Source organism: Meles meles, chromosome 21 (genome assembly GCF_922984935.1).
Source record: "Meles meles chromosome 21, mMelMel3.1 paternal haplotype, whole genome shotgun sequence".
NCBI classification, from domain to species: domain Eukaryota; kingdom Metazoa; phylum Chordata; class Mammalia; order Carnivora; family Mustelidae; genus Meles; species Meles meles.
This window is the reverse complement of record NC_060086.1, coordinates 25,743,142-25,760,285: the sequence shown is the minus strand read 5'-3', so window position 1 is coordinate 25,760,285 and position 17,144 is coordinate 25,743,142. Positions and strand designations below refer to the sequence as shown.

The 17,144-nt window shown below is 49.6% G+C and overlaps 1 protein-coding gene across 5 annotated transcripts; it reads right to left on the bottom strand.

Moving 5' to 3' along the window:
- Positions 1–1,796: 1,796 nt before the first annotated feature.
- UBFD1 (ubiquitin family domain containing 1) lies at positions 1,797–17,089 on the bottom strand. 5 transcript variants are annotated; one of them, XM_045993510.1, is made up of 7 exons: positions 16,885–17,089; positions 16,374–16,703; positions 15,040–15,248; positions 12,326–12,391; positions 12,066–12,171; positions 8,139–8,221; positions 1,797–3,346 (listed from the first exon to the last, which is right to left on the bottom strand). In XM_045993510.1, the coding sequence occupies exons 1-7, from the start codon at positions 16,907–16,909 to the stop codon at positions 3,140–3,142; spliced, it is 1,026 nt and encodes a 341-aa protein (XP_045849466.1). In that variant the 5' UTR covers positions 16,910–17,089; the 3' UTR covers positions 1,797–3,139. The 5 variants fall into 5 exon arrangements, with proteins under 5 accessions (XP_045849466.1, XP_045849467.1, XP_045849470.1 ...); XM_045993511.1 differs by lacking the exon at positions 1,797–3,346 and adding an exon at positions 5,314–5,707 and having other exon boundaries at positions 16,885–17,084; XM_045993515.1 differs by lacking the exon at positions 1,797–3,346 and adding an exon at positions 5,716–6,805 and having other exon boundaries at positions 16,885–17,085.
- Positions 17,090–17,144: the final 55 nt, after the last annotated feature.

The window sequence follows — 17,144 nt, the reverse complement described above, 5'->3', positions numbered from 1 at the left end:
TATTGAAAAAAACACAAGATTGTCATAAAGATTTAAGAACAGGCACATCTGGGTGGCTCGGTTAGTTAAGTGTCTAAACTCTTGATTTTGGCTCAGGTCATGATCTCAGGGTCCCAGGATCAAGCCCCACATTGGGCTCCACACTCAGCGGGAAGTCTGCTTAAGAGTCTCCCCTCTCCCCCCAGCTCATCCTCTCAAATAAATCTTTGAACGCACATGAAGATTACGAGTTGGGAAAAACTAGCTCTAGAAGATACTTTGGTTTGTTTATCAGGTATTACTGAATTGACAGAGGAGTTTTCTTGGGGAAGACAATGCTGTTGTGATAAGGTATAACAGTCATTCTGAGACCAGTGCTCAGTGCCATGATGTCTGCATGTCTGTCAAACACTGCGGTAAAATAAAGTGCCCATGTGTCTAGGGAAGAAAGCAAGCATGTGTGGTGAATATTTTAAGAAATGGTAAAAGCTAGGTGAAAAGTGTGAGATGGTCACTGTAGCATGTTTCAACTTTCTGTAGGTTTGAAAATGTCCAAAACAAAACAAAACAAAAAAAGGGAAAACAGCGAGGAATCAAAATTAGGAAAGTGGGAGGGGGGTAAAACAGAAGCAAATTTGAGAATTCAGAGTTACAAAGTGGAGTGAACAGTAGGAAAGGTTTTATCAAGGAGGGAAAGGCTAACAAGGCTTCAGATCAAAATTAGGGAAAGCCAGAGGGGTTAATTCAAGAAGTGACGCCACAGAGCTAATGGGGGAGAACAAGTCATGCTCCCACAGCATGGATGGGCCAGCCAGAGCACCTCTCGAGCCAGAGTAGGAAGAACTATTGCCTCTTGCCCTAATGACTGTCTGGTTTGTGGGGTCCCTACCGCAGAAAGGGGTATTAGTTACTACTGCTGAGAGAACGCCAGACCTCTCCCCAAAAGGTACCGTAGATATTCAGGCTGGAGTTCATCTCATTCTCCATCTGAGGACAGTCGATCATCCTGTAAGTTTGAAGGTGCCTGAAATAACTTCAAAACCAGCATAAAATCCAGCAGCACCCTCTGTGCACACGGAAGATTCTCCAGGTGGGCAACAGCCAATGTACAGCAACGTGGCATGGTCCACCCTTGTCTCCCCCACAGAGCAGATCTTTAAGGGCCTGACAGCACTGCTTTGGGATTGAGATACTGGGAAAACGGGGGTGGGGGTGGGGTGGGAAGAGTCAGGGAGGGGCAACAAGACCAGAACCTTCAGGAATTCAGGAATATTTACAAAGTGTGTAGAGGAGAGAGGGCCCGGTGGATGATACTGGGTCAAAACCAGTTGTGACCAACTATAATGAGTCTTCATGTCAAGGACTGTTTTGTCCTGTTTGGGGAAACAGATCCCCCACCCCCACCCCGTCACTGCCCCATGTTTTTGCAGCTACATCCCAGTGATTTGTTAAACCTGTCCTCAAAGGCTGAATGGCTGGGCAAATCACACAGGGTATTAGTCAGAAAACATAAGGACAGGAAGCAGCTTCCCTCTGATGCCTGGAGGCCAGAGCACAGAGGAGGGCTGCCCTAACCTGAGTGCGTCTGACTGACCAGTTAGTCATTCTGGCTAACAGAGAAAATAAACCAGAGTGATCATACCAACTGTTTTGCATAGGAACAAATTTGGATATACTTAAAGCCAAATAAATAAGAGTGATATAGCAGAGCCCACAGCTGGCAAAAAAAAAAATACAATACACCCCGGGCCTCGTCCCAAATATCGGTCAATCCCCAGTATGGAGCAGGCGCGTGAAAAATCGGAAGGAAAAGGAGACGCAATTAATTATCAAACTTTAATTGATAGACTAATCTTACAGGATAAACAATAAGACAGCTAGTCAAGGTTACACTTTAAAAAAAATCCAGCAGCGCCGATCTAATAGACTAAATACGTTCATCTCCTCCCAAACAGGCATTTGTTTAAAAACAGAAACCAGAACAGAGCGCACACCACAAGGAAACATGGTACTTACGTATATTGTCAAATAATTCTGCAGAACTCTTTAAGAAAGAAAAGGAGAGAGGTTTCTAGAAATTTAGAAAGCAGTAGAACCACCCAGCCTGGCAAGTCGAGGTGCTAGAAATTCTGCACTTCGGAGGGCTCCTGACCACCTGTGACTCCGGAGAGGCCGTCCGGCCCTATTAGGAAGGAAACAGGTGCCAGTCCTCACCAGAGAGGACTTTCTCACAAAGCCTTCAGACAAAGGGACCGTCCTTTTCCAAGACAACAGGCATGAAGAGAGCAGCAAGGAGCAAGAGAAAGGTCTCCCTCATAAGATGGGGTGGAAAGCAAGCCTGCCCTTCCATCGCCCTGGCACATGGAGTCTATCCCTTCCCCTTCGCTGCCCCAGCAAAGAAAGGGTGGGCCAAGTGCAAGAGCCAGGATGGCTCCTCCAGGCACATGGTTAAAGTGAAGAGAAGAGGAAAGCAAGTCCCTTCTGGCTGAAATATGCCAACTTCTCTGAGACATGGCCAAGTGGCAGAGTTGGTCTCTTTGGGCCTTGTAAGGCAGAGCAGCAACTAAGGAGCCTACCGCGGCCTCGCTGGCCCCCACGGTTTCCACGGAGCACCCTTAGCTCAGTTCAGTCTCATCTAAAAAGAGCGAATGCTACTTGCGAAAGGCCCAGCTTCAACTAAAATACTTCATACCAGAGGAGTTCCAGCAGCTCGTGAGTCAGCTTTTCAGAGGACTGGACTGACAGAAACAGAGCTGCGAGGGCCTGGGGTCTGGCGGGGGTGACCCTGTCATTGCTCTGCCAGTAGTCTCAGGGAGGGAAGAAAGGCCTGCCGTCTGTGAGCAAAGCCCCGGAGGATGATCGCCAGCACAAAACCTGGAGGAGAAAGCAGCCCCTGGGGAGGCTCGGCGAAGCTCCCCACAGGGAAAAGATGTTGGACCTGGCTCCTTGCGCACCGAGCCCCTCCCCAGGACCAGCTCCTCCTGGTGCCTGTCCTCTGCCACAGTGAGGGAGGGCACAACCCCAGCGAAGGAACTGCACAGAAACAATCCTGAGGACAAGTTAACACTGTGATGCCACCGAGGGGGACAAGGACTTCAATTTGCTAACACAGATTTAGTCGGAACATTCTGGACCGAAAACAAGGTTAGGAAGAGACCGCTCACGGGACCGAGGGAAAAACCGGGAATACTGCTGTGACCCAGACATGGATCTTAGTCAAATACTTCTCCCAGTCGCTTCTGGAGCTGTCCACCTCTGCTCTCCCGAGGGCTCCCAGCAAGGTCTCCATGCAGACAGGGTCAGGAGCTAGAGCTCGAGATTGTTCTAGCAAATTTATTGAGCTCTGTAAAGCAATACTCCAACGGCTCTGTACGAAAAGACGTCGTTGACATTATTATTTATATATAGTATTTTGAAGTAAGGAAAAAAGCACCATTTTACATAAAATAAAAAGACTCACGCAGGCTTTGGTCCTGTCTAGAAATGACAGCAGCCTGAGTGAGAAGCAGTTTGGCCCTTGGGGAGCAGGGAGACAAGGGGACATACACGCTCTCCCTGGGAGGAAGGTGAGGGGGACAGAGGGCGCGGGCAGCGACTTAAAAGGGAAAACAAGGAGACCTGGCAGGAAGGGCCTCTGAGAGCAGCACTGCGAGGCAGTCTGGGGATGGAGACACCTGCTTCACGAGAACAAAGGTGGGTGTGTGGCACTTGTCAGGACACGTCTCCAGGACAGGGGCGCTGGCCAACAAAAAAGGGCAGTGTTCAGACTGAGAGGACCCTCTGCTTCCTACAGCAGCGTTTCCTCCGCAGACCTGTCTACTGCAGAGGAAGGCTCTGACAAGTAGCAAAGCGGCCCTTTTCCTCCAGGAACTGCAAGCCAACGAGGACAGAAAAGCCGCAGTGACTGCTCCTTCGAGGGATGACAAACAGGCGGTTTCTTGGATGCTACACTTCACAGAGGTACGTATGCCCCCCTCAAAAGCAAGAACAGAGTTCCCTGCCCTAATGTGTAACTGGGCAAGGGCTACCCTGTGAAAAGCACGAGTCTGTCTACATGGGCTGGATTCCTGAACTACGGCTTGGAAGGGAAGGGCATACAGCGTCACCAGGAACTGGCTCACAAGGGTTAGTCATCTGAGGCGAACACATGCTAATTACATTTCACAGGATGAGGGGGAACAGCCTAGAATCCAGAATGAGAAGTTTGGAAAATCTCTCACCAAAACTTACTATGAGAGCCTGCAGCCAGGGAGAGGAGAACTGCAAAGACAGCCAGCAGAGAAACAGCGAAGAGCACAAAGGGTATCATTCACCAAGAGACTCGCCCTCGTGTCCGAGTTCATCGAGCCATAAGGAGACAACAGAAGCTCACGTGTACCAAGAACTTAAGGGCTAAAACCAGAAGAGGGTGAGCTAATCACGAAAGCAATTTATCACATTTTTGATGTTTGAGCACATCGGCCAACCCACTAGGTCAACATGTCTTTTATTGGGAAAGGCAGCATCTCTGAACCTGGGATGAAGGACACTTGAACATAATGCATGAGCAGAAGGACCAAATGAAGAAGCATAATTGAAATAATCGTTGGACTGCTTAAGAATTTCTCGGAACTTCGAAAGAAAGGATCTGGGCCTGTGGCTATAGGGCTGTAGGAATGGTCTTCCATCCAGCTCCTCCTTCAAGAGGACTTTGTCGGCCTGGAAGCTGTGGCTTCTGGGCAGTGCAGCCCAGGCACACCCGTGGCAGGCTGGGCCTCAAAGCCTATCACCAGACAACCAGGACACCAGCAGGTGGAACTCCCCAGAGATTGGGGTCCAAGGGGCAAGACGTTTAGACGGGCGTCATGGTGAGACACTCCGCTGCTCGACACGCGGCACAGCAGGTGCGGGCACTCCCTGCCCTAGACCCAACAGCTCTTCCTCTCCCGCCGTGCATTCTCGAGCAGCAGCACGGTGGGAGGGAGGCCAGGAGAGGAAGCATCAACGAGGTACAAAATCAGGAACTGACATCTTTGGGTTTTTAAAACAAAAATTCAAATCTAGGAAGTGAGAACATAAAAAAGGGAAAAGAATTAAATCTGAATCCATGGACAGAAAAATATGGCTTACTAACCCCCCCCTCCATTTTGCATACAATTTTATGAGAAAAACCAAAACCAAAACCCAATTCATCACAACGCAGTCCAAATGTTTGCAACCGAAGATTTATGAAAATGTTAAAAATCGCTTAAAGAAAAAAATAAAAAGGAAACCAGCAAGCTTTTGCTCATTCCTTTCTAAATAAAACTGGCAGATCTCCTCTCAAACGCACTGAACAGTATTCCACACAACGTGCTCTGAACTCAGATTTATTGATTTCCACCGTATGGACTTTAAAAATGGTATGAAGCTGACTGCCAGAAAAGGGAACCGGTGATTTTAAGTTAAAATTAAGCTAATGGTGAAAGTACATCACCTCTGGCTTCAGTCACCACATCGCCTTAGAGTGGATATAGGTATTTTGTTTGTTTGTTTTTGAACAAAGTCCCAGAACTCTGAAATCCAGGGATGCTGCAGGCCTCTCCCAGCAATGTCCTTCACTTTGGGTCAGTCTCCTGGGCCAGAGGTGAAAGTGCTTTCAAAAATACTGCCACTTCCCCAGCACAGTGTCTTTGATTGCATCCACATATTGAGTTGGGACCCAGTACACCCAGTAGTAAGAGGCTTCCGTGGGGCCCAACTGAAACGCCTGGAAGGGAAAAAGGAAAACCAAGCGGTACTTCAGAGGTCGGGAGACGGAGCAGGCAGCGCGACAAACATGGGGGGTGGGGATGGGGGAGCTGAGAAGGAAGGTACCTAAGGGAAGGGGAAACACTGTGCACACGGGGTGTATTCTCACCCGACCTAGGTGGTGGGAGAGTTAAGCATAGCCGAGCCTTAAAGCAGTGGCTTCCAAACTTGGGTGTGCATCAGAAGCATCGGGAAGACTTATTAGAACAGACTAGTTGGGCTCCACCCCCTAGAGCGTCTGATCTGGGAGGTCCACGGCCGGAGAATCTGCATTTCTAACAAGCTCCCAGGCAATGTCGTGCTACTGATCCAGAGACCAGTTTGAGAACCACTGCCCTAGAAAAACGGTCACACGTGCACAAAGAAACAGATCTGAAATGTTCACAGCAGCACCGGCACAACTGGTAACGACCTGGAAACAACCTACGTCTCCATCAGTTAGGAAACACACAATTAAAAGGGACATGGCCTACTTGTATGAATGCGGGATCCTTTTTCAAAGGTATGAACCTGAGCTACAGCTGATACAGACAAATCACAATGTCGAACCAAAAACAGGTTGCAGAACGATACATACCATGATACCTTTTATGAAAACTGAAAAAAACACAAAACAGTACTGCATCTTGTTCATGGGTTTATACGAACACAAAGCAGAGAGATGGGAAGGATCCACATGAGAAATCATGCTCATGGTAATGGGGGGGGGGGGAGACAATGGGGACATTTTCATTGTGGGTAGATTTTCTTTTATTAAAAAAAAAAAAAAACAGTTTAAAGCAATTCACAGAATATTTACGACAGTCACTTCTTGGTGATGGATATCTGAGTTTGTTATAGTCTTCTCTGTTCTCTTTTGCATTTTTAAAACATTTCCCTAAGAATGAAAAGTACAGTCATCCCTCTCTGATGTGAACTATGACACCATTAATCTAGCTGCTGAAATGACACCTGCAAAATGAGCAGAGTACTTTCATTCAGACAGAGGTCAAGGTGCCACTCTATGGCATTTAGTAAAGAGAAGGGACCATCAGCACTCCTCTCTGCCAGAAATGACCTGAGAGAAATAAGCATTTGAACTGAGTGTTAAAGCATTAGCCATCCAAACTGATTTCCTAAAGATGTCTGAGATGGTCCCCTCAACCTGCTAGGACTCCCACTCACCGGGTTGTTTGCAAAGCGGGGCTGCGAATGTCACAGGGCAACATGGGGGAGATGAACATTTCAAAAGGGAGCAAAGGGGCCCAGCTGACAATATCTAGAAGCCGACTTCGTAAACGGGAAAAATAAGTGAGTAGGCAGAACAAATCTGTCTGCAATCCTTTAAGGATGAGGGGTGGAAGGGCAGCAGCTCCAGTGACGCTGTCACTCTCAGGACACCCAGGAGCCTGCAGTGCCGGGACTGCAAGCCCAATCATGGACTGGCTTCAGCACCTCTGAGTGGACAGACAGCAACAGGGCAAAAGAGGGGCCGGGCCATCTGCACAGAGACCTCCCTACCACCAAATCCCACTTTCCCTGGGATCTTCCAATGCCTCCCTCTGCTGAGGACCTTTGTAACCCCGATGCACAGGTCAAAGCACTAGCTGCTCCTCAGCCCTGCAACAGGGCTGACACAGCCATAGCGCTGGTGGCTGCATGCTAAAAAATCTGCCCCCTCAGCTGGAGAAGGCAGGCAGCCCTTGCCCCATCCTACGGCTGGCTCCGGGCAGGTCCCTGTTGGAGTAACTAAACTTTACTCCTAAAGTGGCCCCTCCCAATCGTGCTGGGAAAATTCGGGGGTGTGCCCGAGCACTGCACTTCACTCCATGCCCTGCATCCCTGAACTCTCGGCTTTGCTCTGCACAAACCTGGGGAATGCCTCCAAACATTCTATTTCGAGAAAGAACAGCCTGCTCTCTTCAGAGTAAACCTCCGTGCGGAATGATGACCACAGACCCCGTCTTCCCCACGGTGTCCTTGGCCACCTGGGAAGAGCACCACCACCACAGAAAGGGGACCATCTGTGTCCTCACAAATGCCAAGGCTAGTGGGAGATTTTGTTTTATACGCAGGACAAAACTTAAGATGAAAACCCACAAGCCAATCCTCCTCTTTGTGTTTATTTTCCTGATCTAAAGACAAAAATAATACAAATGAGAGGAAGATAAAGCTATGAAAACATATCCCCTTTAAACTGATTAGGGGGCGGGTGTTGCAAAAATAAACTTAGGAACAGGTCATGGATTGAGTTCTAAGGAAATGAAGAAAATGTGAGGGTCTTAAAACTGTGCGTCTTCGGAATACTGAGTTTGGTTCTTCGGTTAGGAAAGCTTCGTTAGAACTCCGGTCCCTGCTAGATGAGCAGAAGTGGGAGTGCAGTGAGGGCTAAACCACGCCGGGCTACTTACCATCATGTGGTAGTCTTCGTGTCCTTCGATAGGTTCACTGACCACATTTTTAATGGAGCCCATGGGCAATTTCTCAGTCCGCTCTAGTTGAGAGGGATTACAGAGATTACTCGAAGGCCCTCCTGTCCACTCCTGTGACTCAGCAGTCCCTTATCAGGGCTGGCGGCTCTGGGTTCTACTGTAATCTCAAGTCTCCCACGTGCTCTAAGGACGATGGGACAGGGTCGTCTGCCCACTGCACCCAGGGCTCTGCTTGGCAGATGGGAACTTCTTGGGAGCAAACGGGAACAGGATTGGCCATAGCTTATGTTAAAGGTCTCTGAGAGCAGAGATAGTGCTTTCCTGTGTGATTTTCTTAAAGTCTGGCAGTTTATAAACACCCAAGGATTTCCACTGCAGCCTTCTCGCCTGAGCCCAGCACTGGCTAAGGTTATTGGCACCTGGGGGAGGGGCAGTCAAGAGGACGGAGAACAGAGGCAACAGCATGCCCCTGTGGCTCGCACAGGCAGGGAGTGCTGGGGATTTCAACTAGTCTCTAGCCCAGCCTCCTCATTTGCCCTCCCCCCAACCTTTCCCTCTCCCGATCCCCCAACCCTCCACATACACACACCTGAGGAAGTGCTCTTAAAACATTTACAACCTCTTATGATCAACCCTCAAGGTATCACTTATCACAGGGGGGTCAGAAGACACTTTGCAGCAACTTCAAGGGTGGCAGGTAAGAAAGAGGCGGCAGTGAGGGATGGCAGGAGTGAGAGGAGCCTGCAGGAAGTGAGGCCAGTGTTGCAGGGTGGGGCATGAAGGCAGGAGGGCGCGCAGTGTCTGTGCAACAAGAACCCACCCCCCAGGAGCGGCAGACACAGCAGGCACCGGGACGTTCTCAGCAAAGTTAAATCAAGTCGGAAAAAATCATGACAGCCTTTGCAGAAAGAAAATTCTGGAAAAGAGAGAATCTGCCTACGGATGAAGAGGGGAAAAAACAGACCTGGAATTTAGAGGCCTGGGCTCTAGTCTAGCTGGTGACTGGAGACATTTTACTTCCATGCCGTGGGCCTTGGTGTCTGAAAAATGGGGGGTGGGGAGAACGGACGTGAAGGTGTCCATTCTGGCTGTGACTTTCAGTGGCTCTAAAACAGTGACCCACAGGCAGCATCTGACTGGCAGCTGTTTTTAAGACTGAAACTTTTTAAAACACCAGCCACCTTGAAAGGTCCCGAGATTTCACACAAAAAGATATATTTCTGGCTTCTCTTGAAAACACGATCCTGGGCCCACATTCCTGAGTGACAGCAATGAGCTCGATCAGGCTGGACGCCCCTCCACACTGGGCGTACACTCCCCCGGTCGCTTCTCCCGGCCACGTTTCCTGCCCGAGGCTGCGAGGCTACCTCCCACACTACCACGGAGACAGCTGAAGCTGCGAGGAGCCGCCCCTGAGTGTCACGCTGTGAAACGCCCCACTGAGAGAGGGGCCGAGCAGCTGCCGGGACAGTCATCCCACAGCAGTCTCTTGCCAGCGGAAAGATGAAGCCGGTGGCTGGTGGCCAACTCCCCAGAACGGGCTGTCCTGCTGGGAGGGTGCTCAGGACGCCCAGAGGACAAGATTCCCAGCCAGCGAGAACACTGCCTGCCACACACCGCTACAGTGGTCTGCGTGGGAGCGAAAATCTCAGCCCCAGCGCCCGGGAAGACAGGACTCTTGGCCATGCTCTTTCAGCAGGCTGGTGGGAAAGGAGACTTTCCACAGCCCTGAAACCCCAACTATCCAGATTCTTTCGAGTGCTGCCTTTGTGCCCAAGCAGTAAGGCAGTAGCTCCCCCGAGCCGAGAGAACACCTCCACCCCGGGTACGGGAGGGTCTGCTTCGGGCCTGCGGTGAGGACGCGCTTCCTAACACAACCTCCTAACACAGAGACGTTCCCCGAGGAACCAACGAGCACTTACAGACGTAGTCCTCACTGGCCTCCCTGGCCCACACCTATCCTCCTGGCCCACAGGTAACTTCCTGCATCAGCCTTAGCAGCTACCTTCCAGCAGACTGCCCGGAAGAGAAAGCGCAAGTGGAGGAAGAGGTAGGAACTGGGGAAGTCAGTGCCACGGCGGAAAACTAAGCAAAGTCGCCTGCGAAGTCGCAGCCGAGGAAGGGTCTGACAGACGCAGGGCAGCTGACGGTGGACGAGACCGTGTGACCCCGGAAAAAGGTCCAAAGGCCCGTGGGAAGATCGAGGAAGCCCCTACACGTTCTGCAACGCTTGCTATGACCATGCAGTTAGAGTCGAGGGTGAAAGGAAGGAGATGTAGCAGGTTCTCATAAAATTGTGAGAAAACTCCTGCACTTTGGCATTTGGTCTATGTTTACTTATTTAAGGACCAGCAGAGTGACAGATAAGAACATCTGCGTTGGCACTCGGGATGACAAAAAGCCTCACGCCCCACCGCCCCGCTGATTACTTCCTGTAAATCTGGGGTCCCACTCGAAGCAGAGTCATGCCGAATGGCGTGTCCCTGAAACCAGTCAACCTCACGTGATGGGACCCCCTATACCTCTCTTTAGCATTTACCTCGAACACTGAATACCTACAGTGCTGGCCAGAACCAGGTGAATTAGGCATGTTCGGTTCCCTCCGGGAATCTAACAGGGGGACAGACAAGTCAGAGAGTAATGAGTGCTCTGGGGCAGTAAACGGAGCGCTCTATGAACAGAAGCGGCAGCAATTCATTTGGAGGGTGGGGAAGGCGTAGGGGAAGGCTTTGTTAGGAGAGGACACTTAAGTAGGGCCTCTGGAGATTTTACTAACAACGAGGAATGGGAATAAGACATTCCAGGTAAGTGCCCAGCAGGAGCAAAGACGTGAGGCTGTGCAGAGCACGGTGGGAATTGCAGGCTGGTGCAGCTGAAGCCCACAGCGTGTAACGGGGCAAGCGGGGCAGGAGGCTGGGTCTAAAATTTGACAACACTGGACACTACGTTTAGGCATTTGAACTTGGCTCTTCCAGGCCGGGGGTTTCTGAGCATGGGAACCAGGGAGGAAGATGGGTATGACAAAACAGAACACAGACAGGGCAGGGAAATAGGTTAACTTGCTTTAACAAACCTTTAAAGATGCTAGGAGTCTTAACTGGCACAACAGAGTGGCAAAAAAAAGGGACACAGATAATTCTGGAGTGTAACTGACAAGACTTTGAACCATCTGAGGGAATAGAAGGGGAGGAGAGTCAGAGACAATTCCCAGCCAACAGCAAGCAGCAAGCCCGCCCCACCAGGCACAGGCAGGGGTAGGTGGAGGCAGGCAGAGCACAAACAGGCAGGGAGGGAGGGGCGGGTCCACGGTACCAGGAAAATGCACCCAGTACAGGGACAAACTCTGACCTCCAGGGGCCAGGCAGGTAACATTTCATGAACAAAGCTGGCTCCATATGAAGCCCACGGACAGTGAGGACTGTGACATGGCTCATCTGAACCTACTACTTTGGCTCCAGCCGATCGCTGCCATGTGAGAATGCAGGTCCAGAATGCCAACATCTTTTGACTTTTTTTTCTTTTTTTCTTTTTTTTTTTTTTCAAGAGAAGCCCCAAAACCCCCACATCAGATTAAGTGAAATCTCTCTGTTTTTTACAGAATGTGTGTAAATCCAAAAAACTCTGGTCTGGGGGCCAGACCTGGCCCTCAGACTACACATCTGGGACCTAGTTTTGGGTACAAGTGAAGAGCCACTGTTGTTGGACTGGCCCTGACATAAGACTGAAAAGAATGAGGGAAAAGGGTCCAAACAGAAGGTGAGCATCTAAAAGCGAAGACAAAAAGCCAGGGGCACGCAAAGCACAGTGAAGAGAGAGATTTCAGGAGAAGCACAGTCGCACTCATGACCGAGTGCTGCTGGGTGCCCGAGGCAGCAAGCCGGGAAGGGGCCGAGAGCAGGAGCCTACCTTTAGTGCCGATCCACAGCTGGTCTTGTTCCAGCTTGAAGGTGAGTCTCACTTTGCCTCCGGACTTGTTGTACATGCCGGATAAGGGTACCGTTGGCAGGTGCTCCTGGAAGCACAGGAGCACAGTGAGAGACAGGGACCAGAAACAAAGACAGGGAAGGACAAGGGACAGGACATGAGGACGTGATCACAGGAACCTCAGGGAGTCAGAAGGTGGCCCTGGCGCATTTTCAGAACTGTCACAAAGGAGTCTGGCTTACCTGGGCACCCTTAACAGATGGCATCACATCTTCGGGCTTTCCTTTATCCAACACTTTCCTGTGTTGCTAGAATGTAAGTCAGAAGAAATGATAAATGAAATAGCTGACTACATGTTAGTCATATTACTACCTTTCCGAAAAAGAGGAAAAAAGCCTTCCTGTTTTGGTTCAAAAGCTTTCAGTGTGTACAGATTATGGGTCCTTTGACATTAAAGAGTAGTGCTGTCTGGCAGTGATGTTTCTGTTGATAGAAATGTCCTACCTCTGTGCTGCCGAAAACAGCAGCCATGAGACACTTGGGTCTAGGAAGCACTTGAAATGTGACTAATGTAACTACGGAACTAAGTTCTTGATTTTACTGAATTTTAATAAGCTTTATGTGGCTGTTATATTAGACAGCAAAGTTCTAGAACAACTAAGGTTTCCAGATTGCTAGTTTAAATAAACTATGACCAAAAAAATCGCCACTGAAAGGACTAAACATCGGGCTAAAGAGAACTGCAAATGGTGGTGGTGTTCTAGTAGGTACAAAACGACAGCCATTTCTGTCAACTTAAACTTCAAGAAACTTATGACGATGCTGGTGATCAGCCTAACGGCCTACAAGGGACATTTCTTCAGCAAATGGAAATTCAGACTACTGTAGAAGTCTTCCCCACTGCCCCGCCCTCAACCTCAGCTACACAGGCCAGGAGAGACCTATTTGCAAGACAAATGCCAATTACTCCACAGACTGACGTAACAAGTCTCTGATCCTGTGCCCAACCCCCCTTCCCCCAGGGTTTGAAGCAGCTTGTTAAGGGTTCTCATTAGGCTCATGGCTCCCTAAAACAGCTCTTGAGCAGCCCAAATGCCTGAGCTTTTCTCCTCTCCACTGGTGGCTTTATAGGTCACTGGTCACTTTACCAAATGGTAAAGCCGAAACTATGGGGCAGCAAGTGAGTGAAGGGGAACAACGCCACCAAACTGAAGCACCACAGGGTCATGAGCCAATTCAAACCCTCCCTGGCAGGGCAGAAACCCTCTGGCGGGGAAAGACTCAGTATTGCCAGACTGCTAGCAAAGGGTCCCCATAGGGATCAGCCTTGATTTCCTGAGTAAGGTGACAAAAAGCCAGGAGAACAGGTTCCTCTCATTAGGCCACGTTAACGCCTCATAACTAGCATCAATGAAACAGAACAGCAGACATTAACAACTTAATTTGACTCCTACCTCGCAAGCATCTTTTGGAAGAATTGTCCCTGTGCTGTGGAAAACAGTTTTAAGGCTATTAAGCTACCATCAGTAACTCAAAACCTGTGTTTAAGAAGCGTGTAATATTCCAAGGGTGTGACCAGTGGGGACGCTCACTCACTTCTGACATACTCATATTTGATAATTTCATGTATGTGGCAGAGGAAATGTGCAAGTGGGAAAAAAAGTTAATTGTTACATTCTGACCCCATATATGGGGGTGAAAGGGTCCAAATGAATACCTTTCAGATGTTAATACAGGTTTATAACTCCTCATCTAAAACCTTATAGGCAGATGTTCTGGATTATAAGAACCAACTCTTACAGACTTTATAAAAACAATACGGCTTAAAATATGTTACACATTATCCTCTCTAGGATCTGGGGCAGTACCTTGTCATTCAAACATATTAATGTTCCTACAGCAAAACATGGACATTCACACTAATTCTGGTCAAGTTTTAATGCCTGGTCAGGTTTGGGAAGCACATAAAGAGGATTATGGGCCGGTAACAAAACTGTATCCTTCTCACACTACTAGCCATATGCCTTGGTGCCTGGAGTCACTAAAACTGATCTTGGTTCAAACTGTTCTTAAAAAAAAAAAAAAAAAAAAACAAAAAACAAGAAAAACAACAACAACAACAACAAAAAACCCAAATTGACCCACTGCACTTGGGACACAGATTAAGTTGAGACTATCTGTTTTCCTGGAAAGCTGCTAGCCGTGGCCAAGAGATTCCATGACAATGAGTGGGGTTTGCTGGGTGGTAAGGTTGAGGTTGCAAGTGATGGTTCTTCCTACCAGTTCCCTCTGCAGTAAAATACTCTCACTTTTCCTAATTACAGAAAGAATTTTAAGGGCTACAATGAGCACAAGACAAGGCTGGATCTCTTCCACCCAAAATGAGCAGCAGGATATAAAAAAAAATCAGGCTTCCATTTCATGAACCAGGAGGGAAAAAAAAAACCAAACCCAAAGCCAGTATAGTTATGTTCCTAGTCAGCTGCATTAGGCTTCCTGAAAAAGTCAGCTTCAGAGGAACTCTGAAAGCTGCTGAGCTCTATGGCTATCCAGAAATGGCTTGTTGACTTGGGGGAAGCCACTGACCGAAACACAAATGTAAGCACTTGTACAAAATGGGGGGGTGAATTCTCCTGGTGGCATTTTTCCCTGGCACTAGAGGAGAGAAACCCATGTCAGATTCCTTTCAATACCTGGTCTGAAGCCTGCCTGTACAAAGGCCATATCCTAAAGTAAATAGACTTGAGACACACTGACCCGCCAGATGAGACAAAGTTGCAAATCTCAGGTAGTTGTCACCTCCACTCAACAGCCAGCCGCACCCAACTGCTGCCATAAATTTCCATCATGGACCCTGTCCGAAAAGGAGCTTATTCTAGGGAGAATATAACCAGCCAAGGCTCCAGAGGACAAAGCCTCAAACTTCCCAGGACTAGCAGTCACATGACGGACTCACCTTCTGCCTGCAGAGAGGCTCCTTCTTGTTCTCTTCGGCCTTTGCACCCTGCTGGGCAGCATCTTTGGGTGTGTTTACGGCTAAAACATCATTTATCGTGGAGCCAACTACCATGATCTTGGCTCCGCTGGTCACTTTTATTTCTCTCAACGTCTTATCCTCAGGGACGAGGCCCTTATACATGACTTTCTGCATGGCAGGGGGGAGACCTTGGGAAAAGGAGACAATGAAAGGAAGGGATGAAAAATGTATCTGGGGGCGCCTGGGTGGCTCAGTGGGTTAAAGCCTCCGCCTTCGGCTCAAGTCATGATCCCAGGGTCCTGGGATCAAGTCCCACATCGGGCTCCTGCTTGGCAGGGGAGCCTGCTTCCCCCTCTCTCTGCCTGCCTCTCTGCCTACTTGTGATCTCTCTGTCAAATAAATAAATAAGATCTTAAAAAGAAAAGAAAAGAAAAGAAAAATGTATCTGGACCAGAACTGTTTGGCAACAGACCTGGAAATGAATACTGCTCCAGCACCTTTGTGTGCTCAGGCAACCTCTCTGAGCCGGTTTCCAAAATTTTATAATTGCGATGGCAGATTTCCTTCTGCATAGACTTCTTTTAAGGATTAAGAAATAAAACAACATTTAGGGCAGTGTCAGGCATTAAAAGTCATCGTTCAATAATGTTAGCTATCATTCATTCCAAGTTGTTCCTCAAGCCTCTAATGACACAAATACTGAGAATCCACAGGGCTCAGTTATACAGAAACCAGAAAGGATGAAGTTCTTGTTTTTACCATGTGCTCACAGGCTACAGAAAGCTAGCTTAAAAAAGAAATAATTTCAGTTGGTAAAGTGTAAGCGAGACAAGACTAAAAATTAAATGTGAGTATCTGTGAGGGGACCAGCACCACAGTCACCAGCAATGTTTCCTAAATTTCCCTTATGAGAATTACCCAAGATATTTGCTAAAAATAAATTCCTGGCCACATTCCAGATCCATTGAATCAAACTCTTAAGGGAAAAAGGTTAGGGGCTGTAAATTTAACATGTGCCTCAAATGATTTTCATTAGAGATGTCTGGGGCAGCACTGATTGGAAGCCTGGGCCTAAGAGTCAGACCCGGGCCTGAATCTTGGCTCAGCCACTTTCTGGCTCTATCACCTTGGGTCTCATCTTCCCCATCTGAATAATGGACATACTAGTACTTACTCCAGAGAACCATTCTCAGCATTGAGGGAGCGGATGCAAAGAGAGTGGCCAGCGCGGTGCCTAGCACAGTGCGAGCACTAGGAATCTGAAGGCGCGGTGGGGAAGGCAGCCTGTCGCTGGACATTACCACTGCGATTACCTGTAATCGAGTGAATCTTCTGTTTTAGCTCGGAGCCTGTGCTATCCAGGGGGAATTTCACGTCGTGCTTAGTCTTATTCCAGATGATCTTCAGGTCCACCAGCTCCCTGCCTGCGCCGCCGCCCGCATCCTCGCCGTTGCTGACCGAGGCCTGGGCCGCAGGGTCCCCAGGGGGTTGGGCCGGGGCCGGCTGCAGGCTACCTCGCGCCGCGCAGGAGTCCTCCGCCGCCGCCCCCGCCGCGGCTTCGGCCTCCACGCAGTTGAGGGGCCGCGCGGGGACCTCGGTCGCCACCATCTCGGCCTCCGTGTCCATGCCAGGTTCCTCCATGCCTGCAAGGGGGTTAGGGGGTGGGCGCTCGCCGCAGGTTGGGCCTGGGACTGAACCCTGCTCGGGCGAGGCCGGACCTCTGCTTCCGAGCCAGGCTACTCCCCACCGCACAAGGCCGCATCCCCCCGGGGACCCACTTCACCTGGGCCCAAACACGGCGCTCGCCACCCCCGCCACACTCACCATCCGGGGCTCCGGCCGCCGCCATGATGATTGTGTACAACACCCACCGCTCCCGCAGAGGCCGCTGGGAAAAAGCGAGCTAGCTGAGATTGGCCCCCGCAGCAGCCCCTAATCTCTCACAGCCTGGCCGGAAACAGGTGGACGTTTCTATGGAGACCCGCCTCCTCCGCTTCCCCGGCCCGGCCCCTGCCACGCTTTAGCTTTCGGGAGCCCAGGGGGGCGGGTCCGGGAGATCGCCCGCTCGATGGGCTCTGCCCCCT

What these genes read in the sequence shown, in the direction of transcription:
- UBFD1 (XM_045993510.1), bottom strand. Translation starts at nt 16,909, where the DNA reads ATGGCGGCGGCCGGAGCCCCGGATG. An exon ending in GGCGGCCGGAGCCCCGGATG is followed by an intron (nt 16,704 to 16,884) that starts GTGAGTGTGGCG and finishes ACCCCCTTGCAG; the next exon opens with GCATGGAGGAACCTGGCATG. An exon ending in ACGAAGACTACCACATGATG is followed by an intron (nt 3,347 to 8,138) that starts GTAAGTAGCCCG and finishes CTTTTCGTACAG; the next exon opens with AGCCGTTGGAGTATTGCTTT.